The sequence below is a fragment of the Kryptolebias marmoratus genome, linkage group LG8, assembly GCF_001649575.2.
Source record: "Kryptolebias marmoratus isolate JLee-2015 linkage group LG8, ASM164957v2, whole genome shotgun sequence".
Lineage (NCBI taxonomy): Eukaryota > Metazoa > Chordata > Actinopteri > Cyprinodontiformes > Rivulidae > Kryptolebias > Kryptolebias marmoratus.
In genome coordinates, this window is record NC_051437.1 from 7,261,458 (window position 1) to 7,289,455 (window position 27,998).

The 27,998-nt window shown below is 39.2% G+C and overlaps 1 protein-coding gene across 1 annotated transcript; it reads right to left on the reverse strand.

Annotated features, from left to right (window-relative positions):
- Positions 1-179: 179 nt before the first annotated feature.
- Positions 180-27,989, reverse strand: ptpn22 (protein tyrosine phosphatase non-receptor type 22). The gene is made up of 26 exons (XM_017419231.3): positions 27,674-27,989; positions 20,946-21,054; positions 20,127-20,203; positions 19,924-20,019; positions 19,790-19,828; positions 18,401-18,472; positions 18,118-18,177; positions 17,717-17,859; positions 10,532-10,598; positions 10,347-10,424; positions 10,104-10,190; positions 7,315-7,831; positions 7,151-7,225; positions 6,950-7,027; positions 6,751-6,822; positions 6,546-6,670; positions 5,662-5,689; positions 5,333-5,413; positions 4,011-4,079; positions 3,788-3,918; positions 3,603-3,630; positions 3,038-3,103; positions 2,656-2,759; positions 2,541-2,571; positions 2,367-2,450; positions 180-274 (listed from the first exon to the last, which is right to left on the reverse strand). Exons 1-26 carry the CDS (start codon positions 27,773-27,775, stop codon positions 213-215), a joined length of 2,481 nt encoding a protein of 826 aa, XP_017274720.1. The 5' UTR covers positions 27,776-27,989; the 3' UTR covers positions 180-212.
- Between the last annotated feature and the right edge of the window lie 9 nt (positions 27,990-27,998).

A 27,998-nucleotide genomic window follows, 5' to 3' on the forward strand; every position in this document is an offset into this window, starting at 1 on the left:
AGCACTTCCCGTGTGTCTCCTGAAGGAGGAGCTCCTGCTCTGATCACCACTTGGTCACAGCTTTCAGGGTTTTTCCGTTCTGTCACGCTGTACCTTTACAAATTTGTAATAAACCTTCTTTCCCAAGTCAGTGAGCATCTTGTGTGTCAATATGTCCATCACTTGTGGTGTTTTTGTTGTTTTTTTTTTAAACAGCTGAAGGAGGGGCTGCTTCAGACCCAGGTCTCTGGATACGTCCTGGGGCCTTTTGGTTTTGCAAAGCGATTCCCAAACCCTGTAGAGAAAAAAGATGCCGAGTGTCATGAAAGTTACAATTAAAATTATTTACATGGTAAAACAAGTCTGCCACCTTTCAGTTCTAGGCTTTTAAGTGTAAAAACAAAACAACAAGATCTGGTCTTTATCAGGTTCTAAAATTATTCACATTCAACTTCAAGTGAACAAAAATACATGACATTATATCATGCTATAGATTATCATCAAAAATGAAACCAAATTGGAAATGTGTGAAAAACTAAATCCACCCCATGATCAATAACTTGTAGAACCTCCTTTAGTGGCAATAACTGTCAGTAGTTGTTTTCTTTTTGACTTTATCGGTCTTTCAGGTGGTGTAGAGGAATTTTGGCCCACTTCTCTTTACAGCATCGCTTCAGTTCATTGAGTTTTACAGATATTAGATATTTTGCACAGCTCTTTTAGGGTCTGTATTTCAGTCAGGTTGAGTTCTGGACTTTGCCTGGATCAATGCGACATTTTGATTCTCTTTTTTTGTGTGTTTTTGTTTCACACTCATTTTGTGGTAGATCTGCTGTGTTTGGGATCATTGTCCTGTTTAAAAGCTCAATGTGAGCCAAGCTTCAGCTGTTGGACAGATGTCCTCACATTTCACTCTGTAATCCTTTGGTCTACAGAGGAGTTCATGGTCGAATCAATGGCTGCAGAGTTCCCAGGTCCTGTGGCTGCAAAACAAGCCCAAATCACTACCCCTCCACCACCGTGCTGACAGTTGGCATGAGGTGTTTTTCCGGGTATCCTGTAATGGGTTAACTCCAAACAGGACTCTGTGCATTATTATTTATTCTCATTTGTCCAAAAGACATTGTTCCAGAAGTCCTGTGGTTTATTCAGATGAACTTAGCAAACCTAAGTTGTGCTGCCATGTTTTAAATTATTTATTTATTTTTAGGAAGAAAAAAAAACCAAACTCTTGGGAACCATTCCAAACCATCATTACTTGTCCTGATCTGTCAGGATTTGGGTTTTGTTTGGGTTGTTCTTTGAGTTTTCTTTTGGGTTTATTGTTTCTTTTATTTTTCTATTTAGTTATCTTCATGTTTAGTCTGGGTTTTGTTTAGTGTTTGTTCTTTCTGTCTTTGTTTCATGTCATTATTCACTTGTCCTCTGTCATCACATGTTTACCTGCCACGCCCATCTCCACCTGCTTGTAATTGTAATCACTCACCTGTGCCCACTTCCCCTAATTACCCTCTGCTTTTAAAACCTGCTCATTTCCTCCGTGTACTTGTTGGTCTATTGTTGGGTCTTTCTCGCTGTTATGTTCCTCTCATGGTTTGCCTCCAGATCTAGTTTAATATTGAGGTTAGTTGGAGCTAAGATGAGTCTGCGCATTGGGTTTGCCGCAATCTCCACCCGACCTGACGCGGTCTTTTTCTAATTGCCCTCTTATCAACTTCAAACTGCTAACCGAGGCCTGTAGAGCCTGAGATGGAGCTCTTGGGTTTTTCAGTTCCTTTGAGCATTACACAGCCTGACATTGGGGTGAATTTGCTGGGACATCCGCTCCTGGGAATACTGGCAGCAGTCTTAAATGTTTTCCACTTGTGAATATTCTTTTTACTGCAGAGGGATAGGTTTCAAATTGTTTAAAGGACTTTTAACCATTTCAGATCAATGGGCAGCAACAGTTGCTTCTTCATGTTGTTGCTGCTGATGTCTTTCCTCCTTGGCATTGTGTTAACACACACACACACACACACACACACACACACACACACACACACACACCTGTATGCTTCAGAGCAGCAAACTGTCAAAGCTCTTTCTCTATAGAGGTGATCACAAAGTTCAGTCAAAGTACTTGATCAGCACCATCTGGCTGCTATTTTCTTTCTTAAATCCTACGGAAGCAGCCAGGGTGGACTTATTTTTTTCACAAAGCTCTTCCACTTTGGTTTGTTTTGTTAAATAAATAGTGTCACGGTGGAATCGGTTGTGTGTTTCTGAACAGTAATTCTAGAGTCTGGTAAAGTCCGGATCATTGTTATTATGTCCTGATATGTAAAATTCTCAAACTGTTTCCCCCAAGGACTGTATGTCCTAATGTCACAAAAACAAAAACCTACCAAATTTGAAGACAGTAGAGGAGGCACTGACTGACAGAGGTGTTGCTCCAGGTTGAGCAGGAGGTGGTGGGGGGGCAGTTTTAGCTGAAATGATAGTTGTCACACAGTGAGCTCTTTTTTTTTTTCTCAGTCTAATCACTATTAACAAAATGTTTTCTAATTAGCCTTACTTACGTCTTTGTTTATGTCTAAAAAGTTTCAGACTCTAGATGGAAAAAAAAAAGAAAATATCAGCTTCATGTTTTCAAATTATCCACACCTGTTAAATGGGATGTTTCTCCTGTGTTACCTTTGTTCGACACATGCTCTTCGCGTTGCTTTTGTCTGCCTTGTTTCCGGATTTGTCAGTGTTCTGAGAGGGTCTGTGGTTCACATCGTGTTGTTCTGCTTGTGCTAATAAACACAGAAACAGAAAGAGAATGAGACCATTTCCTGCACTTGATGTTCTGCCCCAATGTTGATGCCTACCAACAGGAAGAGGAAGCAGTAAAAAATAAAAGCTGACTTTAATCTGAGCCTATAAGAAACCGCCCCAACGTTTCAGGGACTGTGTTAAATTAATTATATTAATTTAAGGATGTTTTAACAGAATCAAAAGGAGTGAATGCAGGTTTATTAATAGCAGAATGTGTGAGAAAGGCTACTGTGTAGAGTGCAGCGAACCGACTCACCACTTCCTCCCTGTGCTGTGACCACAGGGACAGGCGTTAGCTGCTGAAATGCAGTGAGGGGCTCCACTGAAAGAACAAAGTACAACACAATCACTTCCACTATTAACGGCTGACACAGAGGATCAGTGTTGTTTTAACTTCTTGCTTTTACAAAATGATGCTTCCCTGTGATATGTCTCACTCTGAAGCAACAGCAAACACTACAATATGATGTTTCATCACTGATACGTGAGAAATGTGATAAACTGGTGGACTGTAGTAAATAAACCAAATTAAATGCTGACCTAAACTTCCTCATTGAAATGATCCATTTGCACAAAATGGTTAGCCTCATTTTGGAGGACAAAAAGGACAAAGTAAGCGCAGTAACAAAGCAATGACTTGGACTGACGATGACATAAATGCAACATTTATTTGTTTACTGAGCTCAATAGCCACAAAACCACAGAAGAATCAATGCGACTTAAATTTACACTATGTTGAGACACTTAAGCCAGCTGACAAGCAATGAAATTGGCAGAAATTGGAGTAAGTGAACTAGTGTGGCCGCTGTTTCACGACTCACCTTGGTTTGAACTTTTAGCTCGAACACTCTGAGGAGGACATTCAATAGAAAATAAGTTATCATCTCAAGAAAGAGGTACTTTGATTTGTGTTGATCACTGATAGAAATGAACCCAGCGGAGTCCACAGAAAAGGACAATGCACTGTAACCTTCAGCATCCATTTGATTTGTTTGCTCAACATTACCTTGCTCCGTTTCTTGACAACATCAAGGAACTTCCTGGGCTGAGAGGTGCCGTCCCACTCAGAGGACATGCCGACCTGTGGTAACAGTGCCGATCCTACAGAATGTGGACGTGCGAGGCTTCTCCTATGACCTAAAGAACCGGGACAGACGGCACCTTTAAGAGAATAAGACCAAGAGCTGCACCTTTGTGTTTTTCTTATATAGACAGAATGATAAGCTTACTGTCCTCCGTAGGGGGGGTGAAGGGTTCTTGTGTTCTGTCTGAAGTGGGCAGCACCAGATTATCCATAGCTGCACAAATATTAAAGCTTTTAACTTTTTTCTTTTTTAAATCAGGACAGTTTATTGTGTGCCTACTTACAGTAAAAGTTAAAAGACAAAAAACATCTTTCAATCTTAGTTTTTTACATATTAGGACATAAAGAAAATGAAAAATCTGATCCTTTAACAAGTCCTTAAATGAGGTAAATATACAGTATATTATCTCGGGTGTATTGTTTTATTTTTACCAAGGGCAATGTTTCATTTGTTTATGCAGATAGGGACGTCCCGTTTTTAATCCATAGGGTTTAATATGATGTTGGTCCACACTTTGCAGCTACAAGAGCTTCAACTCTTCTGGGAAGGTTTTCCACAGGTTCAGGAGTGTTTATGGGAATTTCTGACCATTCCTCCAGAAGCTTATTTGTGAGATCAGCCACTGATGTTGGACAGATGGCCTGGCTCTCAGTCTCTGGTTGAGGTCAGGACTCTGTGCAGGTCAGTCAGGTTCTTCCTCACCAAACTCCCTCATCCATGTCTTTATGGACCTTGCTTTGTGCTCTGGTGCTTAGTCATGTTGGAACAGGAAGGGGCCATCCCCAAACTGTTAAGATTTCCTGATTTTGAACTTATTTGAATACAATAAGGATCCACTAGATGCTTCAAGTAAAACTTGAATAATCCTTTTATCAGTTTTCTTACAACTTCAGCTCATCAGCTAATTCCAGTACTTCAGCCTGTCTTCGTTCAGCCCCCGTTGTTCACACTACATTTTCAAACAAAACTGCTTTTCTGGTAAACTGTTCATCTGAACCAGAATGCAGAAGCAGTGTGTTAACTTCCTTAATAATTTTCTTATCTGCAGAAGCAACTTTATTAGCAGTAACTCAAAGTGAACTTGTCACTCTCTCACATCACTGTGAATTCTGGCCTACTTTTCTTTACAGCCGTATTTCGGTGCATTGAGGTTTGTGGGTGTTTTTTTTATTTTCAGTCCTCTAAAGGTCCTGCCACAACCTCTCAATCTGTTTGCAATTTGGTTTTATTCTTTCCAGTTTTATGTTCTACTGCACATTTGGTTAGGATCGTTGCCCTGATGCATCTCATTTACTCTGCAAAAGGTAGAATTTCTATGGTACAGAGAGGAGTTCATGATCATTTCAGGTCCTGTAGCTACAAAAAAAGCTCAAACCTTCAACGATCCAAACTTTCATACTTGAGGTATGAGGTGGTTGTGCTGATTTAGAATTTTGCCACGTCATTATCATAAATGGTGAACTTACTTTGAGGAAGAAAAGGGGGGTTCTGTGGGTGCCGAGCGGGACAGAATGGTTGAACGGTTGAAGTTACGCGTAATGCATGATCTGTTTGCATTAATGGTGCAAGAGAAAAGAGAAAATACAGTACTGGTAAAAAAATGAAAATAAAAACATTTGTATTGATAATGTCATAAAATTTATGACGTTTTTTAGTGCAAACATCACAGTAATGGGCAAATGTGAGATTAATACATTTTTAAATGTGTAATAAAACCTGTAGGTTTGCAGAAAATGTTTTACTGAAGCATCTTTTTGCTTTATCATTAACCAGCTTATTTGCTATAATATCTTACCTGATAAAGTCATCCCTGCTTTCACACTCTGCATGAAAAGAAAAGAAAAGAATATGCTGCTCTTAAAAGCCTACAGAGTTTTAGAAACAACATATTTGTAACTTTAACATTAGTCATTCAAGCTTAAGCTTATCAATTACAAGGCTTGGGTCATTTGTTAAATCCAAAGAATTCATGTATAAACAGCTCTGGAATGAATGAAGAGACATCTCTACATTTTATGACAGTCATTCTGTTTCAGTGTCTGCTGAAAACACAAGCAACACCTAATTCTACTTAATGAGGTCCTGAGCAGGTGGTAAGAAGAAGGTTCAGTTTTGGCTTCTTTGGCAGATGGATACAGTGAGCGTCAGGTATTCATCGGGGTTCAGGGGTGGTTCAGACCTTGTCATGGCCAGCCCAATCTCCAGACCTGAACCCCACTGAAAACCTCTAAGATGTGATCTTTTTGAGGCTAATTGACTTTCTGCATCAAAAAGTCACCCAACAGCAACATGAAAAAGCATGCCAAGACACATGAACGCTGGGATTAAAAACCGGGGTTATTGCGCCAAACACTGATTTCTGATCTCTTCCTGAGTTCAAACTACGGTGATGTGTGAATAGGAATGTAATCTTGTTTTCGTTAAACTATTTGAGGTCTGAAAACACTGAACTTTTTCTGTTATGCTGGCCATGCTGGTCCTGTTTTGCAATAAATGCTCTAAATGATATTTATTTGAAATTTGGAAGAAATGTTGTCAGTAGGCTATAGAAGAAAACAAATGTTCATTTTACTCAAACACATACTTATAAATAGTAAAATCTGAAAAACTTCATTTGTTTTATATATATACGTGCTACCCTACTTATCCCTTTGACTTGCAGGAAGTGAGGAGACTTACTTTGCTTCTCATAAAACCTTTTTCTTTGGGAAATGCTGGGACCTCTGGTGCTGAGTTTCCAGACCATTCTGAAGATATTCCGATTATGCTCAGGTTCACCGGTGGTGGGGCCGATTGCGGCTTCTCTACAGGAAGTGCAAACCAAATACCGTAAGTTTCTACTTTTTTGTATTTAATATTTTATTGATAATATATAGGCAATTACCTGGTTCAAGGGCCAACTCAAATGACTCGGGGGTCCTCTCTGGAAGTGGGGGAGCAGGTGAGGGGGAGTTCTCTAGTAGTATGGGAGTAGATATATATATAGTTATATATATTTAATTCCAAGTCAAAGATTTACTCCCCCTTTGAAAAAAATGGTGTTATATGCCCTGAACCAAAACACTCCAGTCCAATGTTTTTACCTTCCAGCTCCCCGACATCGTCAGCTGCAGCTTTGGTTGGAGGGATAACTGATAACCACTCACACAGATCTGAGACCTCTGACGGATAAGATGAAAATCTGTTTTACAATCTAGTTTATCACGTTTATTTATTACGAGCCGACACACAACTTGAGCTTTCTTTGATTAGAGGATTTGAGGTTAAAGTTTTAGAGCACTGACCTGAATCCTCAGCCAGGACAAAGGATTCAGGGGTCCGTTCAGGTAATGGAGGAGCCACTTCCTCATCCGTTAGAACTTTAAGAAGTACAAGCAAAACACGTGTAACTTTAAAATTCAGCGAATGTTGTTGCTTACTGTGAGAGTGCTCGAACTTTCTCCCTCACCTGAGACGGGAGAACTTGGCCCCATAGCCTGATCGTTCAGAAGCAGTGATGGTGCACTGAAGACAGGGCTGTGGATCCATTTGGTGTCTTCTGCTGGTGTCTCCTCTGATGACGGGGAGCTTATAGGAGTGTCAAAATAAGGGTCTTCCACCATATGACAAACAGCCTCTGCTACAGGCAGTGAAGGAACAGAGTTCAGTAACAGGGCTTCTTCTGCCCTCTCGTCCACTGTAGAGGCTGTTTGGCTGGTCTGAAGCAGTAAGCTCTCATTCAGGTCCTGGGTGGCCTCAGGAAACGTCTGGACTGGCTGATGCTGTTGCTGGCCCCACTGCATGACTGCAGCATCAAAGTCGTCAAGAGTTTCCAAAGCAGAGTCCAAGAGAGAGCGGTGACGTAGAAAAATATCACTTTCCTTATCGAGCAGCTGCTGGTGTTCAGTTGTTAAATCAAACTCCTCACTGTGGTCAGAGAGCTCATCTTCAATCATCTCAGCAACAGCAGATGGACACACAGACACCTGACCAGTTTAAAACACAGTGAGGTGGAACACGATTTAATCAAACTCAAGACAGGCTCAACATACTTCACATACTGATAATCAGACAATTAGATGCATTTAGTCAACAGCACCAGACTAACACTCACCCTCCTAATTCCTATGACAGCTTTAAGGATAAACTGTCTTTTTCTTGTTGTTGTTTTGTTTTGTTTTTGCTTTTTTTTTTTTATTCATTTAAGTGAAATAAAAGTGTGCCAGTCATCTCATCTCCAGTGGTTGCCATTTTATTAGAAACAATTAGTTGACCAAAGCTGAAAAAGTGCAACTGGGTGGAAGCAAAAATTGACCAGGAGACAAAATAAAAAATAAAAAAAATGAACTGATGGGATATGTCTCATGTTTGGTTTCAATTATTGCAATTACTTTTTTTGTTATTATGACCTGATATATCAAATCCTTTCTTTTCTTGTTTTTTTTTTTTTTTTTTACACAACAGCCTTATCATAAATAGCTGCATCTTTATAGATGTTTGAAAAAAATTGCACTTAAAGAGGTCATGGAGGTTGCTGGATTGAGGACAGAGGACACAGAGGACAGAGTTAAATGGAGGAGGATGACTCACTGTGGCGACCCCTGAAAAGGGAACGGCCGAAACAAAAAGGAGAAGACGAGTTGTTATAAAAAAAAAAATTAAACCCTGTACATAAATAATTTTTGTCAAATAAAGCAGTAGTGTTACTCACACAGCTGTTTGAATCAGCCTGTCTGCTACTGAGTTTCATTGATCATGTGACTTTCTTGTTTTTTTATTTTACTGAAACCACAGGATAAGGCTGCTGCAGCTGCCGAGTCTGTTTCACTCAAGTGAATGTGCTTTGAGGTTGTCGGAGCACTTACAGCTACATGCAAAAAGAAGCTGAAACGTCAAACCACCATTTGGTCAGGTAAATTTTTCACGAGCTCCTACAAACAAATAAAAACGAAAATACTTGATGCTCACAGAGCTGTAGATGTGTTCTCAGTGAGCCCTCTGACCAAGACGTGCAAGAATAAACGCAAATTAAAACGTCACCGGAAAAGATCAGTTTGAACTCTTCGATCAGGGGGTGCCTCTTGTGCAGAAACGAACCACATGGAGGAACTGTGGCATGAATATTTTTCTGCATTCTCAACACAAAATTCAATGTCAAATGTTTGCAAACTGTTTGCAAACTCTTGCACGGCATGCATTTTAAATTTTTCTTTTCTTTGTGGGCTGACTGGGACCTGACGTGAATCAAGGAATGCTTAGCAAAATGGGATGTCCACATATGTGGACGCCAAGTCCTAGGAGGTCTTAGTGGCTGATTAATTTCATGAAAACATGCTTTTGGCCAGCTGTGAAGCATGGCGTTGGCTCTACAATGGTCTGGGCTTGTGTTGTTGTTGACACCACTGGAAAAATATAAAGGTTAGAGGAAACAAAAGGATTCTAGGAGAATGGTTTTAAGCACTAAAAGCTAAAAGCTCAATGAGGTACTTAGTTGGTTTTCATAAGTCTTTACAACTCTTCAGCGTCGATGGACAGTTGTGGATGGCTAAATGATCCTCCAAATAACTACTGACTCAAGTTAGATATATAAAAAAAGTCTTAAGAGTATCAGTTAATAAATAAAACAAATGTTTATGATGCTAATTGCTTGCCAAAAAAGATGTTTCGATATGCAAGGCACAAAAAATGTTGCTTCAATGTTGTAATGAGTTCATGAGTTTTGTTTTTGGTTTTTGCTTTATCTTGTTTTTAGGGATTTTTGTATTTGTCTTCTGGGTTTTGGTGTAGTTCTTGTCTTTGTTTTTCATTACCCACTTGCCCTCAGTCTGCTCCTGCTTTCTGGTCACGCCCATCTCCACCTGTCTACAATTCTCATTACTCACCTGTGCCCACTTCTCCTGATTTCCCCCTGTCTTTAAAACCCGGTCACTTTCTCCACTACCCTGCCGGTTCATTGTCCTTGTTTTTGTCCTTGGTCCTGCCTCGCCTCGCCTCGCCTCCTTTGGATTTTTATTATAGTTTGTTTTGCTGCCACGTCAGCCTTTTGTTTTCTAGTTTTGTTAATTTAAATAAATCAGTTTTTATTTTAAGATGAGTCTGTGTATTGGGTTTGCCACGCTTTCCCCACGTCCTGACAGATATTTAACTTTTCTGCTTTGTTTTACCAGCAATTCCTCTTTACATTTAACAAATCTCAGAAAGCGGTTTTTCCATTTTCAACTTGACCTCATTTACACGTGTGCTGCTGTAGCGGCTCACCTCCTTTTGGCAGTTTTGAGGCTCCATGGACTCCATATACCTGTGGAAGAGTTCCCTGATGGTTCTGTAGACGAGCCGATATTGTTCCTGTGGTTAAACAACAAAAAACCCACTCTGTTAGGAGTCGTGGCCCTGGGGCACAGTGCACAAACAACAAAACAATAAAACTCTGGACACTGGAGAAGGATGGAATAACTCAAAAACTTGTTCTGCTTGTTGGAAGACTTACGCCTGATTAATTACCTTCGTTTGAACCACTGAGGGCCTCTGGGTTCTCATGTCTTGAACTAAGTTGTAGATACTGAAATTTGAGGAGATCATCTACAAACAGGAACACAAAAAAACACACAATATTAGATTGACTACATATCTTTATTAAATAAATCTGAAACATAATGTGCGTAAAATGCTCAGACATCATGTCTCACGTTTTTCCTGAGGAGGTTCCACGTATAGTCAATGACAATCAGAGCTCCTGTTCTCCCACAGCCGGCACTACGACACAGCAGGAGAAAATCACATTCTGACATTTTGGCTCCACTTAACTACAAGGACTTACTGTAAATGTTAGGTGGAGAAGAGCTGTAGAAGGAATTATTTAACACACAACTGACACAAACATTTGAAGTGGGGTTCTGTGGAGAAGTTATGAATACTTAATATCTTACCTGTTGTAGATAGCTCTTTGAACGACCTCAGTTTGGAGAAACAGGGTTTAATTCTGATCAGATTGAGGAGCTAATGGCTAATCTGATCGCTGCAGCTCTTTTTCAGGGTTTGAGTTTGAGTTAGTGTTTGTTTTCATGTTGTCTTTGTCGTGTTCCTGTGAGTTCTTGTCCCTCTTGTTTTTTCATGTGTTTCCTGTGCCACTATTCACCTGGCCTCAGTTCAGCAGCTCTCCACTCAGTCTGCCACGCCAATCTGCACCTGTCCCCATGTTTGTAATCGTCCACCTGTGTCCACTTACCAATCACCCTCTGCTTTTAAAACCTGGTCATCTCCTTCTCATACCCACTGGTTCACTGTTGCTGTCATGCTCAGTCTGGTTTCCTCCTGTCTTCCTCCTCCATTGTGAATTTTTCTTATTTTGTCACACCCTCCCCGTTGTTTTTGTTCTTTAGAAAACAAATTAGTTTTTATTTCGAAGCTCCTTCTGTGTCTGCCTGCGTTTGGGTCCGAATCGCCCTTCGTCAAATCTGTGACACTCTTAGTTTCAAACTCTATTTTAGAAGTCTTTCCACTGCTGTCAGCTTTTACACTTCATGGCTGTTTACATACCATGTTATGGTTGTTTGCAAGCATAAACAGAGGCAGCTAGCTGTAGCACGTCCGGTGCAGTCTGGGACACACACAGTGCAAAAGCGATGGCGATGCAGCGGTTTATAAAATAGTATTTAAAATGTTGTAATGTTAGCTCTTCAAGGTCAGAATTAAACTGTTTCTTCAAACTGAGGTTGTTCAAAGCACTATCTACAACAAGTAAGATATTAACTGGTAATTAGGCTCAACTCAACTTGATTATTTGTCAAAGTAAATAAATATTAAATGTCAAATGTTAAATACCAGTTCTGTTTTAACCACCCCCTCGATGATTTTACTTGAGTATTATGATTTTACTTGAGCTGTATGCCATCTAAGGCAAATCTTTTTTTGTATACAAAGCAAATGAACAAGATGGAAACTTAAAATACTTAAGCTGAAAGTGGAGTGTCTAGTCTCTATTTTTTGTATCAGTGTGAGGAAACTGAGTTCTGTGTGATGGTGCAGCTTAAGATCTGTTTTAAAACAAAAGATCACATTTTTCTCTGCTGTTGTTATAGTGCAGTGAAAGCAACACTAGATTTACTATTAGGAAGATTAAATTGCATGTTTTCAGCTGCTCTCTGTCACCATTGCTCTGTTTTACTTGGCTCAATTTTTTTTTACGTTATGACATGTTCCGAGAAAACTGCAGCTTTAATGTCATACGCCTCATTTAACTCACTTTGTAGTCTCAAGAAAACCACTAAAATGCTTTTGGGTTCTTTGTCCAACTTTCACCAGTGTGTCTAAATGAAGCCCTGAGTAACACACACTTTAAAGGGGAAATGAAATGAAATACTTTTAAAAAAAAAAAGGAGTTTTAATGTTTTTCTTTAAGTTAAACGCTATCATAAAACACTCCAGTGGTCGATTTCTCTGATTTAAAATGTTAATGACTTGTTTTTGAGCCAAAATCCTGAAGTGGGGTGATTGTGTGGGCGGAGTTAACGCCTTGGTTGGTGACATAGAGGGAGGCGGGGCCAGATGTGGCAGACCGCTGTAGGGCACTGAGGAAGTTACTGTTGCAGTGTTTACCAGGGAAAATGGAAGCAGAAGAAGAAAAAAGTTTTGTTAACAAGAGTATCGGTTTGAGAACACTTTTTTTTTGATCTGGACTGATGCTGTCAGGAACTCAGCCCCACATTTCACAAGGGGAACCCCTGAACTTTACAGTGATGTCACACAGTCTATAAGGAGTTTCCCATCTGGACAGCTGTTGGAGTTTTGGGTCTGTTTACACAAATAATTGTAATCATTTCACCCCCACACTGTCTGTATTTGCTATTTACTGCCTTGTTGGTGTTTCTGTTTGACAGTCGATACGTCACACTTCTGAGTGATCACGGGAAATGCCAAAGCAACGTTATTAGTTTTTTATTAATTTTAATTTAGTGTATTTTTTTAAATGAGAGAGAGAGACTCTGAAAACATGACTTTCTTTTGATTTATGTTAGCTTCAAAACACTTTTCATTTCCCCTTTAAAATGGCTGATGTCTGAATGATTCCCTAACTTTTTTTTTTGCGAGGCTGATGTTGCCTACTGTATAACCAAAACGGATTCCATTGTAATTTCAAGGCAAACGGCATGTATAAAGTGAATTGCAATTTGTAAAAAGCTGCGTAATAGTGAACTATTTCAGAGCTTGGTGGTCAGTGCCGCAGACTTGTAATCCCAAGGTTGCAAGTTCAAGCCCAGACGGCAGCAGGAAGGTCATTTGGCGTTGAAAACAAAGCAATTGCCAAATCATTCATGCGAGTTTGCTTGCTGTTTCAAACTCTGAAGAAAGGAGCAGCCGAAAGAACTTACTTGCTATTTAGAAGGGACAGAGTTGTAGCATTTTGGTCAAACCTTAAAAACAATATTATGTGTAATGAAATGCAATGGTGCAACAGGTCACACTTAGAGTATGGGTTGAGAATGACTCAGCTTTTACCCCACCAGATTTTATCTCAATATCTGTAAAACTGAGTTGAAGCCAATTTTATGTTGACTAATTTTGGTTAGCTGTGGCAGCCATCTTGAATTAAATTGAATCCCAAAGTTATTCAGTTGTAGATGTTTATCCAGTGATCCCTTTCTGAGAGTTTTATTAAATATCGCCCAGTGGTTCATGAGATGTTTTGCTAACAGACAATCAGGGTTGACAACCAACAGTTAATGCTGTGTTTTAAACAAAATATATATTTTTTTTTGCAACAATTAGCACTGGAGTATGTTTTGGGAAGTGCTCTCAGCTACAACCACACCAAAGTTTAGGTTAACATCTATAAAATTGGTTGAGTTATAACACTTTGTGTGTGTTTTATTCTCAGTTGGCTGGGGCAACCATCTTGAATTGTGTTGATTTTAAAGGTTAATCAGTTGCAGTTGTACAGGCAATAAATATTTTCTGAAGGTTTCATTACAATCCATCCAGTGGTTTATGAGATATTTTGCTAATGTTACAAACAAACGAGCACGCATTTACATATAATGAGTCTGACTGTAAGTGTAGCTGAACTTATCTCCGATATTTAAAAGAAAATCATGTCCATATTTGTTCCTGTTTTTATTTAATTGTCCTTACTATTCATCTAACTCCATTTTTAAGTTTGATGATGTCGCCACCCTCATTGGGCTCATCCCAGGAGGGCGTGAGGTGGTCTACAGAGAGGAGGTGGAACATTTGTTTATGTGTTGCTTTGCCAACAACCTGCTGCTAAACACCTCCAAAACAAAAGAGTTCATTGTAGATTTCCAGAGGTCCAGGGTGGACCATGCCCCCTTTAGATCAACGGAGATGTGGTCGAGGTAGGCTCGTGGTGGAGCTGACCTGGTCCCAAAACAGCAAAGCAGTGATGGTGAAAGCCCAACAGTTCCTGAGGATCCTCAGGAAGAACAAGCAGGATCAGAGGCTGCTGGCGACCTTCTACCGAACCAACACAGAGAGCGTAATCTCGTGCTGCAGACAGAAAGCCCTGCAGAAGGTCGTGAACATGACCCAGAGAATTACAGAAACTGCAGGCTCTAGATGTCTGAGAAAGTCCACTGCCATCCTCAAAGATCCATCCCACCTGACCTGGCTGTCACATCATCTCTTCGTTGCATGGGTTCTGGCAACCGCTCCAGGTTAATGCAGGCCTGTACGTCCAGACTAACAAACAGTTCCTACCCCTGGGCTATCAGAACCCTAAACAACCACTGACCTTGAGACATCCCAACTCATGTACAGTTTGATATTCTGTTTTGTGAAATCACTCTGTTCTGTTCATGAGTAATTCACACTCGTCCACCATCAAAAATCTTAAAATTGATGTTATAGCTGTGCAATAGTTTCTGATCGCTGTCATTCCTTGACACATTTGCCACTTTAACTGTGTAGAGATCTCTGTCCAGAAGAGCACAGTTCTAGGAACAGCTAAGATACTGAGCAGAACCTTCAAGCTCCCAGGAGGACCTGAGCTTGAAGTGAAAGTGGAACAGCCCATGTGGAATAAATAGGGCTAGACAGAATTTTATATATATATATATATATATATATATATATATATATGGAGATGAAGATAGGGAGATCCACCTGTAATTTAATTAAATGTGACAATAAAGATATTCTGTTCTATAGGAAAGATTTTTTCTCTTAATGATATGATTTTTTTTACAAGCAACCTTCTCCTAACAGCATTAATGCAGAAAAAAAACACACTACTGAAATCAAACACTGTTTTGCACAAACAGTATTTCTAATCCAGGACAGAATGAGCAGGCAGATTTCTTTCCATACTGATGATGGCTGAGTGTAACTTGCTGTCATTTCCACTAAATGACAAAACGTGAGTTTTAAGTCCGTTGTGGCACTAGGAGGTGGAAAAACTCAGGGCAGGAGTCCTCACACACACACTTTTAACTTGTAGTGGGCCGTTAGTTTGCCACCTACGCAGATTTCCTGTCGAACGGAAAGAGAGGAGGGGCTTCACATCTGAGGCCTGATGCAGCGGCCATGTACCCGCTGCCCACAAGACACCCTGCTTCAGTAATTTGTCACGTCAAAAGCCAAAGGTGTGAGGTTGTTGTTCTTGTCCTAAAGCTGTCACACGTCAAAGGGCTCTAGAAACATTTCATACACGCAATGTGCCAGCATATACAGCAAAACCGATACTTTCACATTCTGTAATAAAACAGGATAAAATAATTTAAAACAATAAATTAAAACTTTAAAAAAATTGAATTACAAGTAATGTATTTTAAAAGTTTAACTGTGCTCATGAGAGGGGATCTCAATTAGTTATTTTACTAAGTGCTTAATAGAAAGAAAGACCAAAGCATCCAACCACTGAAATGTGGAACTGCTGGGCCAGCGTCATTTTATTTTGAAATTTTGAGAATTTATGTGATGTAAGTGTGATGATTCAGGAAGTTTGGTGGGTTTTTTGTTGAATTATTAGATTTCCTGTTGAAACGTCTTGGTTTTCTGTTTATCATTATTCATTATCTTTTGTCATTTGTGCTGTTTCTTTTTTTCTTTTTTTACATTTCTTATCACTGGTATTCTCAGTTCTCTGTTTGGCTCCGTGCTGTATTTTTCTGTAGGTTTTGTCTACCTCTTTCATTTCTGCCAGCATATTTTCACTTTAAGGTTTCTTTGCCATTTGTTTTTTTTCTTTTGTCTGGCAATTTTTCTTAGTTCCTTGTTTTGCTGTATGTTGTTGTTGGTGCTTTCCACTGTGCTCTTCATATCTGTTCATTCCTGACAGGTTGCCCTTTGTTTACTCAAATTTGCCAGTCGTCTGGGATTCCTCTCTGTCACCTGTTTTGTTTTTCCATGTTTTTCCCTTCACTCACTTGATCACTCATTCACCACATCTGTTGCTCAATATTTCCTCCCAGATGTTCTAATTCAGCAGTCACCTTAAGCTCTTTGCTTTTACTCAGTCCTTGTCAGATCCTCACAATTTGTTACCCATCATGCTTTGCTTCTGCTTTGATTTAGAGTGTTCTTATGCTGCCCCGCCGTTATACTTTTTGTTGTTGCTACTCAGTCAGAAAAACATTTTTAGATTTACATGTCGCCACTTTGGATCCTCTACACCACAACCTTTTACATTAAGAGGCCTCATAGCTTTTTACCTATGCATATAATATAATATAATATAATATAATATAATATAATATAATATAATATAATATAATATAATATAATATAATATAATATAATATAATATAATATAATGCTCTACCTGTAACTTATCCAGCTCAATGAAAACATTGACAATTATCTTCGTTTCTGTGAAATTGTCATTAAACTTGTAACGGTATTTAAACAGTAAGTCAAATTGTGAATGGACAACAAAGTTAAATATATCCACCAATACTTTTACGACAGTTTGGAAAAATGAAAACAGATACACAATCAGAACAGGAAGGAATATGGAACCCTGCTGAGCACCAAAGGGAGTCTGATTGATGTTTATCAACACTGACAAAATGTGGTGCAATAAAATAATTAGTGGTAAGGAGAAGTCCCACAGTAACTTTACTCATATGTACCACCTGGCAGCGAAGGCAGTGCAATATTGTTTTTGCCTGTGTGTGTTTTCATTTGTCAGTACATTTGAGAACAAGTGAACCGATTTAAATGAAGCTGTCAGAAGCTAATTACTAAAGGTAAATCTAAAACCGATTAGGTTTTGGAGTCAAACCCATTCAAGATGTCCGCCACAGCTAAGCAACCTTAGCAAACTCAAAAATGGCAATGACTCAGACAATTTTACAGATATGCTCAAATTTGGAGCGGTAACAGTTGAGACTGATCTTTAACACATACTTTAAATACTGACTGATCAAGCAAGATCTGTTTTTAAAAGGTTACCGTTGTCTATTGGAGTTAGCTCTGTCTGTCTGTTAGCAAAATAGCTCATGAACCGCTGGATGGACTTTAATGAAACTTTCAGAAAACAGTCGCTGGGTGTACGTCTACAACTGATTACAGTTTGGAGTTAACAAAACTCAAGATGGTTGACACAGCCAACTGACTTACAAAATACAAAATATCTACAACTCAAGTCAGTTTTACAGCTGTTTTATAGAGCTCTTTGTTCAGAGTTTTTAGTATTTGCAATAGGAAATGCAAATACATCTTGTCAGTTTGTGGTTTAGCTGATAGTGACATAAGCAAAGTAAATCTTTGAGGTTTCCCACAGAAAAGGGATTTTAATATCGGTATTAAAAAATGCTTTGCCGCTGTTTTTTTTTTTTTTAAGCACCCACAATGTTAAAGAATTAGCACATAAAACTACAAAAAAATCAAACCTAAGCTTTCTAAGCATGCCTGACCTGCAGTGGATGCATATGGGGAAGTCATCATGAGGCTGATAGCAGCGCATCTCGTGCAGCATGTCCAGAATGGGGGGGATGGTGTCTGGCACGCCGTGATCCGGCCAGTTGACATAGTGCATCTGTTTCAAAATGCGGCTCGACTGGAAAAAAATAAAACAAACAAACAAAAAAACAAGCTTATATCTCAGTTTTAAACCAATGTATTTAGCACACTTTTTTCTGCAAATGTGTTATTCTGAAAGCTGAAGATTTCCTTAAATCAGCAAAGCCTATCTTTGAGATGTCAGATACACCAGGACACAATTGTTCCGTTATGGCTTCCGGTCTCTGCGTTTCTGTTATCTCCTGTTTTTCTCAGGTAAATCATGCTGACTTTTGCTCTCATAGTCGGCGCTTACTTGGCGATAAGTCAGCCTTAATGACCTCGTCAGGTACTCTCCTTTGTTCTCCTCTGAAACCTGTAACACAAAGCCCACAGTTCGCCTGTTAGCTGGTTACTGATTCATGCTGCTTAAAAAAAAGAAGAATTTTGTTTTGGTGCAATATTATTGCTGTTTGTTGAGTGACATACTGTGGGTGTCTGATGCAGCGAAGACAGAACTTCAATCTTAGCAAGCATTTTAGGAAAATTGTTGTAGAAAACAGAGTAGGACGTGTGACTCTGAGGAGGAGATTACTCACACAGTGAACTGTAAAAGGCTCGCACACAAAGGCCTCATCTTGTGTCTGTGGCCAGTAAACCTCACACTTTTTCTGCAGAAGGAAAGAAAGACATAATCTTTGTTTATGTTCTTTTTGATGGCACAACCACAATTCAGAAATAGTTTGGGTGTTGTGTAAAAATGTAAAATAAAAAAATAAAAAAACCGAATGGAATAATTTGCAAATCTCTTGAACCCATATTTTATTCACAATGGATCATGGTAATTATATAAAATGTTTAAACCAATAACTGTAGCATTTTTTGGAAAAAAATAAGGCGATTTTGAATTTTATGGCAGCAACACAACTGATAAAAGTTGTGACAACAAAAGCAACAGCAAAAGCCTGTAAAAGAAAGGGGAAGAAATAAGAAACATTTGAGGGAGCATTTCAACTGCAACTAATTTAGTTAATTGGCAGTAAGAGAACTGGATATGAAAAGAGCATTTTAAAGCAGCTGCATCAGTCAGAAGTAAAGATGGGCAGAGGTTCACCACTCTACAAAAGAGTGGGAAGACTTTGAATACCCCATTATCTACAGGTTCATAATATTATCAAAATTTAAAGAATCTGGAGAAATCTCCGAGCTCAAAGGACTGAAAGTCAGAATCGGATGCTCATGATTCTTAGGCCCAGGAACACTTCTACAAATGATAGTTTGTAAACACACTTTTTGGTGCCATCCACAAATGATGGTTAAAGCTCTATCATGCAAAGAGGAAGTTTTATGTGAACACCATCCAGAAACGCAGCGCTCTTCTCTGTGCAAAAGCTCATTTAAAATAGACTGAGGCAAAATGGTAGTCAGACATCTTCCATACTAAAGAGGAGAGGGGTCATCCAGCCTGTTGTTAGTGCACAGTTCAAAAACTTGCCTCTCTGATGCTATGGTGCATTAATGCCTATGCCATGGGCAACTTGAGCATCTGGAAAAGCACCATCAGTACATAAATGTATTTACAGGCTTTAGAACAACATACTGTATGTTCCCATCGAGACAACATCTTTTTCAGGGAAAGTCATGCATAATTTAGTAAGACAATGCTAAACCACATAATGTATCCATTAGAACAGTGTAGCTTTGTTCAAACAAGCAAAACATAAAATCTGGCAGAGAAAACCCAGGACTGTCAAACAGTTCTACATCAGACAAGAATGGGACAATATTCCCCTCCAAAATCCCCAGCAGCTGCTCTCCTCAATTCCTGATGTTTAGAGACTGTAGTTAAAAAGGGAATGCTACATAGTGGTAAACATGGCCTTGTCCCAACTGTTTTGACATGTGTTGCTGCCATCAAATTCAAAATGACCTTATTTAATCCAAACAGTGACACAAAATTACACACTAAAGAAGAGTTGCAGTCTTACCTTTCCCATCTCAAATTCTCGACAGGACATCACTACGACCTAAAGAGTCAGATAAGAAAACAGAATGGAGGAGTTCAACCAGACAAAAACAAAACCAGCCTGTTGGCAGACACACTGATGACAGGCAGCCCTACCTGAACATCATACTCCCAAAGCATCCGTAAGAAGTCCACCACTGTGTGTGGCAGTGGACCCTGAGTAGCAATATATGCCTTGGACCCTGAGACCCCCTGTACACAAATCACAGCTTACAGTCAACTTGTTAAATTATATATTGTTCTTTACATACTGGTTGTTTATGAAATTAAAAGGAATATAGTGATGTTTCTCAGTTTACCTTGATGAAACTGGCATTGATGTAATCGGTGTCTTTTTTAGAAGAGGTGATTGTGAGCTTTACTCTGGTGTGGTCAACTAACAGGAGGAAAACATGTTGTTACATTATGAAGCTTGATAAAAATGAAGGGGTTCATTGAGTCAAAAAGCTTTTTACAATCTTAAAAGCTCAAACGAGAGATAGAAAGTGCAGTAAAATATGTGAACATACATTCTTTTGCAGTTGGTACAGATATTGTAGTGTTTATTACATTGCTACAGTATTAGTTTGATTTCTTTTAATCAACATTCATTCTTGGATAAAACTAATTGTTCCTGTATGTAATTATTTTTATGCTTGCACACATAAAAAAGGAACAGTGATAGTATCTGTGTCTAAGTTTCTGGTATTTTCACACTTCGCTGTAAACCTAGGTTGCCACACTGTTAAATTACATTAATCCATCCTTTTTCTTTTAAATGGATAGATCTTAGGGCCACTGGTGCCTATGTCCAGCAATGATTGTGCAAGAGGCAGGGGACACCCTGAACAGGTCGATAATACAGTTTTATTTTATTTAAAATGAATATGTTTATCAAACAAATACAATCAAATAATTATAATTTGTTAACATAACTAAAATCAAAACCAAAAAAGATTATGTGTTTACTTTGTTTTTCTTTGTAGTTGTTGGTGATGTGGGAGGTCTCTTAAAGTCACATGGCCTTATATTTATGTCTGACACTTCCTTAATGGCTAAACTCAGAGATGATCATCATCTGCTGTAACAAAAGTGCCCAAACTAACAGTTTTCACAAATGTAAAATCAGCTAAACTTACAGGGAACAATGTCCTTGTACCGGTTCTTCTTGATGTTTTCCTGCTTTTCTGCTGTTTTGGTGGAGAACGTCTTGTCAATGCGATACTTTGTCGACTGATTTTTCAACTTCTGCAAAACACAAAATAGACTTTATTTTTCTTGCTTTGTTCTTTTTAAGCGCAGGGATGCCCTTATGTTCACTGTACGTGTAAAAAATAAAATGTGAGCAGACTGTCTTGTCATTGTACATCAACACAATGGAACTGGTGATATTTTGTAAAACTGTCCAACTTGTTTCTGCATCTACTGTCACACTACACTGCTCTAAATTAAAGAGGAAGAAAAAAAGAACAGGAAGGCAAAAAAAAAAATAGTGATTCATAGTGCTAATGTTATGCTACAGTAATGTCACAGTAATATGTTTTAGGTTTTAAGGGAAGTAGATAAACTGAAGTAGATAAATTTGCACAGTATGTAAAATAGATCTTAAAAATCATAATGTATTTCAGTTTAGACAAAATGTACAGAATGTATAGTCCGGTAGAAAATATTTTTGGTGTCTTGTATAAAAGCCTTTATTTCCTGGTACAAGAAGATAACTGCTTTGCACAAGATAAGAATTGAAGATAAAAAGGGCTCAAGTAAATTTACATACTTTACGAAATTACCTATTTTTCAAATATCCTTTTACTTTTAACTGCTACATTTTAACACAATGTTTGTTGTGCACAAGTTTGTGGAGTAGCTTGAACTGCAGAAAGACACACAAGCTCCCGACCAGACCCAGTGGTCCAGAGAAACCAACCTCTTGTTTACTGGGGGTGAAGTCCAACATTTTTAATCTTCAGCTAAGATGTGTAAGATAAGTTTACTGCTGCTTGCCGTCTATGAGTCAAGGCAACCCTGGACTGGAACAGAGTCCGGCCCCTCTTGGTTTTAGCACCCTGGCTACGCACCAAGGGGAGTCAGACTATAAATTGATATTTCTCAACATTTTCTGGCAAGCTTGATCTCCTTCTCCACCAGTGAAGTGATGTCCATTGCTCAATTAGCCAGAGATCAGACTGCCAAGGCTTTGCCGGTATAATCTGATCTCCGGTTGCATGGTTGCCAAATCTGCATTGAACCAGGCCCTTATACACACCTAATGCAGGTGGTGGTTCTATTGGTGGGTAATCCCATGTAGCAATGGTACTAGGCACTCCCTGACAAGCTACTGTCCAAGCCTGGCTCCAAAACGAGGCTTCAGAAACTTTCGTCCAGGTGAGGTGACTGGACACCTTCTTTTTTTGTCCTCATAAGGGTTGATGGATTTATGTTTAATCAGTCTGGTGTGAGACCCAGAACTTAAAAGATCCTGCCAGGAGTGAACTGTCTCCAACAACATAGCTCATGTGAGTCATGGAGCTCTCAAACTCCATCATTTCGATGAGGTGAGACCTCACAACTTGCACTTCCTACAAATATTTGAAAAATCTGTTTCTTACATTCCAATAAAGACTTGCTACAATAGTCCTAAACAAAGGCTTAAAAGAGTCGAGTCCCTTTGTGGCTCAGCTCAGCACAGCTGTTTTGTTTTAAAGCCTTGCAAATCTTTGATGTGTATTTTAGCTAATCTCAAATACATAGCCATAATTTTTCATGCTTGTTTGCAAACACAATACATGAGCTAACATAACCTCTCCTTCTCTTTTCAGCTTTACAGCACTAAGTCTTTCACTTTAAGCTCTTTGTACAGGACCACAGTGATCTTCCAATCCACAAAACAACTTGTACACAACTCTGCTGATCGCTTTGCATATCGTATTTCCTGAGCAGATCAGCGACTAGAGCCGACTGAGGTTTGATCAGACATGAGAGGCAGCGACCCAAACAGCTGAGTGACAAGTGAATACAACCATAGGGAGGAATGATGAAGGACCTCGGGTTTTATTTGGCCGAGGAAAACTTGGAGTTCTCCAGTTGTTGAAGCCATGGTATAAGCTCTTATCTCAAGCTTTACAGAAACCACTTTGCAGACGAACTAAAGCTCAGGTACAGACTTTTCAAGTAAACCAGAATGCCTTTTATATGATTTTTAAACTTTTGTGAAGCCTAATAGGGTACTGCGTGTACAATACAGAAGTGACTCATTCAAGAACTGGTACTGAATGGCTGTTTTATAACACTTTTATTTTAAACAAACTAAATAAAATAAAAGAAATCATATAGTGGCCCAGACTCACTAATAGTTTTAGTTTTTGCACATCCATCTAATTCTCAAAGCCCTCGCAAAGTGAGCTGTGTGCCTCCGACATGGCTATCAACCACACTGCACTGGTTCAGTTTGCCCACATTTAAATGAGCTATTATGCTGCATTTATACGGGACATTCTCCAATATTTACGGACATAACTTGCAGGGCAAAAAAACATTGGATTCTTAAAGACCTGAGTTATTTGCAACATACATTTAGCATCAAATATTTACCCTCTCCTGAGAGCTTTGAACAAGAAAGTGAAGAGGTTCAGCAAACTACTTCACAGAAAAAAAGGGCAGGCATATCAGGAAAGGCTTTATTAATCCTTTCTTTAAATGATGACTATCAGATATGACTGCATCTACAAATAACTTGTTAAAAAAAATGTGTAAAATCCTGTTGTTGGTGCAGAACACTAAAACTTCTGATTATAGAACATTTTAAGCGACAGTGCTTCACATCCAGAGACCAACAAACAAAATTGAAAGTAGTTACTATGTGACATATTTATTATGGAAATCCCCACACCCACCCATGTGCCTTCTGAGAGGAAGGTGACAGTGGTCTGACCCTAGCCAGCGGGAGCAGAGTGTACAGCATGCACGCACCGTCCAGAAGGATATATTCGTTTAATATATTACGTAAAAACTAGGATTTGGTGATGATCAGTGCATGGGCGTAAATCCTGAGGGGATCATTTAAGGAAACTATACTTTTAAGCAATATAACAAACAAAAAGCAAATCTACCATTTAGGCAAAATGATACATTTATGTTGTTCAAAAATCATGCCCCCATCCCTTCCTTACAGTGGTACGGTCCATTACGATTAGCACATAGGAGTGGTGGAGATAGCATGGATAAATACCTTCCAGTAAGCCCAACTTCCAAGGGTGCTGCTTTAGTACAAAGGTTAGAGATCCTGCCTTTCATGTGGGAAACCTGGGGTTGATTACTCTGATCTTCACTTATTTCGTTTGTTTAATGTTTTATTTTTCTGCTGCTAGCTTAAATGGTTTGCTTCCAGTGAGTATCTACTTTACAAAAGTTCATTGCCAACAAATGACATGTCACACATTTTATATATTTCCACTTCTCAGTCAAATTAAACATTGAAAATAAGACTTTTTTTATCACCTCATAGTTAAATCTTGTGTGTGAATGCCCAACCCTGATGCTTAAACAGTAGCTAACTGCACAAACTGCGTGACACTGTCTGTGAAAATAAAAAAGTTAGGACGTATTACTTTCATCACTTGTAAAAAACTTAAAAGCTATCTGGTGACTGGAGCGGTGGATATAGCACGGCTTCAGCAGACATTGTATTTTTAAGGCTATGTTGGTGGCCTAGTGGTGAAAGACCCTGTCTTCCAAGTAAAAGACCTGGATTTGAATCCCCATCCTGCCCAGGTATTAACATGTTTTAGTGCATGTGACCATTCATTATTTTATTTTTCTGCTTCTAGCATAAACAACTTGCTTCCAGTAAGAAGCTCTTTGGCAAAAGTTGATAACATATTGTACGTTTGAAATATTTCCACAGCCATTTCTTCACTTCATCACATCTCGGTTGAATATGGTGTGTGAAAGCCCAGCCCTACTGCTTAAACAGTGGCTAAGCACACAAATTGTAAATTTTTCTATACATTTTCTGTGAATAAAAGATATAAGATAATAATATATGTCGCTTAATATCTGTTTTTGTGCACAAAGTTGTCACCATTTGTTTCCATCCTGCAGGTCAAAGTTGTGTCTCATGAAAACAGTCCAGTCTAACAATTAAATCAGAAAACCAGATGTCTCCCTTCCACACATGCACAGTAAACAGGAGTATTTTTAATTTTAGCTGTGTAAAATAAAACACAGGTCAGGTATACAGCTTTTTGGATCTCTATCTTGATCTCTATCTCCATCCATTAGTTTTACTTTAAAGGGGAAATGAAATAAAATATCAAAAATAATGAGTTTTCATGTTTTGTTTTTTAAAGTTAAACACTGTCATAAAACACTCCAGTTGTCCATTTCTCTGATTTAAAATGTTGATTACTTGTTTTAGACTTTTTGTGTCAAAATCCTGAAGTGTGGTGATTGTGTGGGCGGAGTTAACTCCTCGTTTGGTGACATAGAAGGAGGCGGGGCCAGATGTGGCAGACCGCTGTAGGTCACTGAGGAAGTTACCGTTGCAGTGTTTATCAGGGAAAATGGAAGCAGAAGAAGATGTAAGTTTTGTTAACAAGAGTACAGATTTGAGAACACTTTGTTGTTTTGATCTGGACTGATGCTGTCAGGAACTCAGTCCCACATTTTACAAGGGGAACCCCTGAGCTTTACAGTGATGTCACACAGTCTATAAGGAGTTTTCCATCCGGACAGCTAGAGGTGGCTGGTGCTGGTCTGACAGTAACAGCCAGCAGTTCTTCTTTTGAAGGTTTATACTGTATTTTAGGTGGTCCTGTTCAAAACTCGTTACGTCACACTTTCAAATGATCACGGAAAATGGTGGAGACCCAAGTAATTTTGTTTGATCTTTTATTATTAATTTTAAATTAGTGTAATTTTAAAATATGATATACTCTGAAAACATGCACCTTTTATGACTTACCTTTGATCTATGTTAGCTTCAAATCACTTTTTCTTTCATCTTTAATGGTGTCGGCCCACCCTTACCAGCTCAGTGGCCTAGTGGTAGAGTGTCTGCCCTGAAACAGGGAGGTCATTGGTTTAATCCCCGGCTGGGTCATACCAAAGACTGTAAAAATGGGACTCATTGCCACCCTGCTTGACATTCAGCATTAAGGGTTGGAATTGTGGGGAGTTAGATCACCAAATGATTCCCTAGCATGTCACCGCTGCTGCTCACCGCTCCCTCGGGGGATGGGTCAAATGCGGAGAACAAATTTTACACACAGGTGGGTGACAATCAGTGGTACTTTAACTTAACTTTGCAACATCTTCAACTCTTCAGGGAAGGCTTTCCACAAGATCTAGGAGTGTGCTGACAGGAACTTTTGACCATTCTTCATTTATTTCCTTCTGTCTCATTGATCTTAGTGCATCACTCTGTAATTTTGAACTACTACATAGGCACACAGCTATATTCGAGGACAGATTCACTCAAATTGCTCTGGGAGTATTATCTGATCTAGAAATCTAACTTCCCCCCACTTTTGTTGTTCATGTGTTTGTGACAGACGGTAATATTTATATTGTGCAGCGAGGACAACTCCGGTCTGTTGGGTTCTGGCACTAACAGAGGTCAAATTGCTAACACCTGTTGAACTTGATGGGCAAGTTGACGCCAGCATATACAAGGCTATTTGCTTTCTGAATATGAAGATAAGAGGAAACAATGATAAAGGAAATATGAAGCAGATAATTTGAGTGAATCTGCCCCCGAGTGTAGCTGTGTGCTTATGTAGTAGTTTAGAATTACACTGCAATGCACTGAGATCATTGAGACAGAAGAGAATGGTAAATAAATCAAACTATAAAGTCAACAATTAATGCATGTGTTTTCTCCAGATTGGGCAACTCTTCAAACGGATAGTCCAGTCGACATTTGAAGTGATGTTCTGTCAAATAATCATCAATAGTTAGTAGCTCTTTTTATAATAGACTTGGAGAAAATGAACTAAAACAATTACATTATTATAAATCAAAATAAATATCTCCATTGTGGTGTTTTTCTTTATAATAACACCTACTTTTTCAGTATTTTGCTGCTGTGCCCTAACTTTGATTGACATCAAATGAAAACAAACATATTTTAGAAAGAAAAAAAATTCAGGTGGAAATTTTAAATCACTTTTAATGTCACGTACCCCCACATGAAGTAACTTACTTAATCCCACAAGAGGATTTCCATTCTGGATTGAAAAAACACTTGAACTCGTGGCACATCCATGTGTATGGGACTCGTTGAGACACTGGTTTTCTTGTTCAGGGGCCAGAACGGGCAGTTTGAGAGTCTGGTAAAAGCTTAGCCGACCATCTGCGCCTCCAACACCACAGAGTGCTTTTTGTCCTTGAAGGAAGTGATGCAACAGAGCCCTTCCTGCCGTAAGATCAGTGTAACAGCAGAGGGGTGGCATGCGAAACACACAGTGATGTCCTGAGGCATTTGTATGTGCCTCATCACTATGGCAGCAAACACATGATGTCAACATGGAGCTCAACACTTTGTAGGGTCTATGAGTTGTCAGAGCTAGAATGTGTTTGCTTGCAAGTGTTCCTCCTCCTCAGTGTCAAGTCTCAGTGCAAAGAGGAAGCAAAAAAAGACACTGAAGCAGTTCATGCGATAGCCCTGCGGTGCTTCTATCTGTGTAATGTGGAAGATTGAGTACTTTCATTTTTGTTACGATTATAGTGAGCGTCTTTAATAAAAGAGCAGATGATTAAAAAAAATATAGTTTCAGTTTGAAAACCAAAGAAACAAAATCATCTAAACTGACACTACATTGTTCCATTGGAAACAAAACTTTTAAGAAGTTAAAGACCACAGATGACTTACTGCAAACTCCCCAGCGATGCCATTTGGTGCCTCCTCGTCTGCAGCCTCCTGCCTCTCCAGCTGGGTCAGGATGCTCCTCAGAATCCAGGCCTGCTGCTCCATGGTTGGCTGTGTGCTGCCTGGGATGGGGTTCCCCTCACAGGCATGTCAGGTCACAAAGGTCCCTGTCCACGGATCATGGAGGGAGGCTGGGGTTCAGTGCTGTGGGCCCGTCTGTTGCTACACAGCTCACTTCTCTATTGCAAGTCTCACATCAAGGAACTGCTGTGACGGAACATATGAACTGTCATAGAGGAAGCAAAAGTCAGCTTACAGGTTCTGTGGT

Coding starts and splice junctions, on each gene's coding strand:
- ptpn22 (XM_017419231.3), bottom strand. CDS start 27,775: ATGGAGCAGCAGGCCTGGATTCTGAGGAGCATCCTGACCCAGCTGGAG. Junction 3,919..4,010: donor CACCCCCCCTACGGAGGACA/GTAAGCTTATCA, acceptor CCGGTTCTTTAG/GTCATAGGAGAAGCCTCGCA. Junction 2,760..3,037: donor CACAGCACAGGGAGGAAGTG/GTGAGTCGGTTC, acceptor TGTGTTTATTAG/CACAAGCAGAACAACACGAT.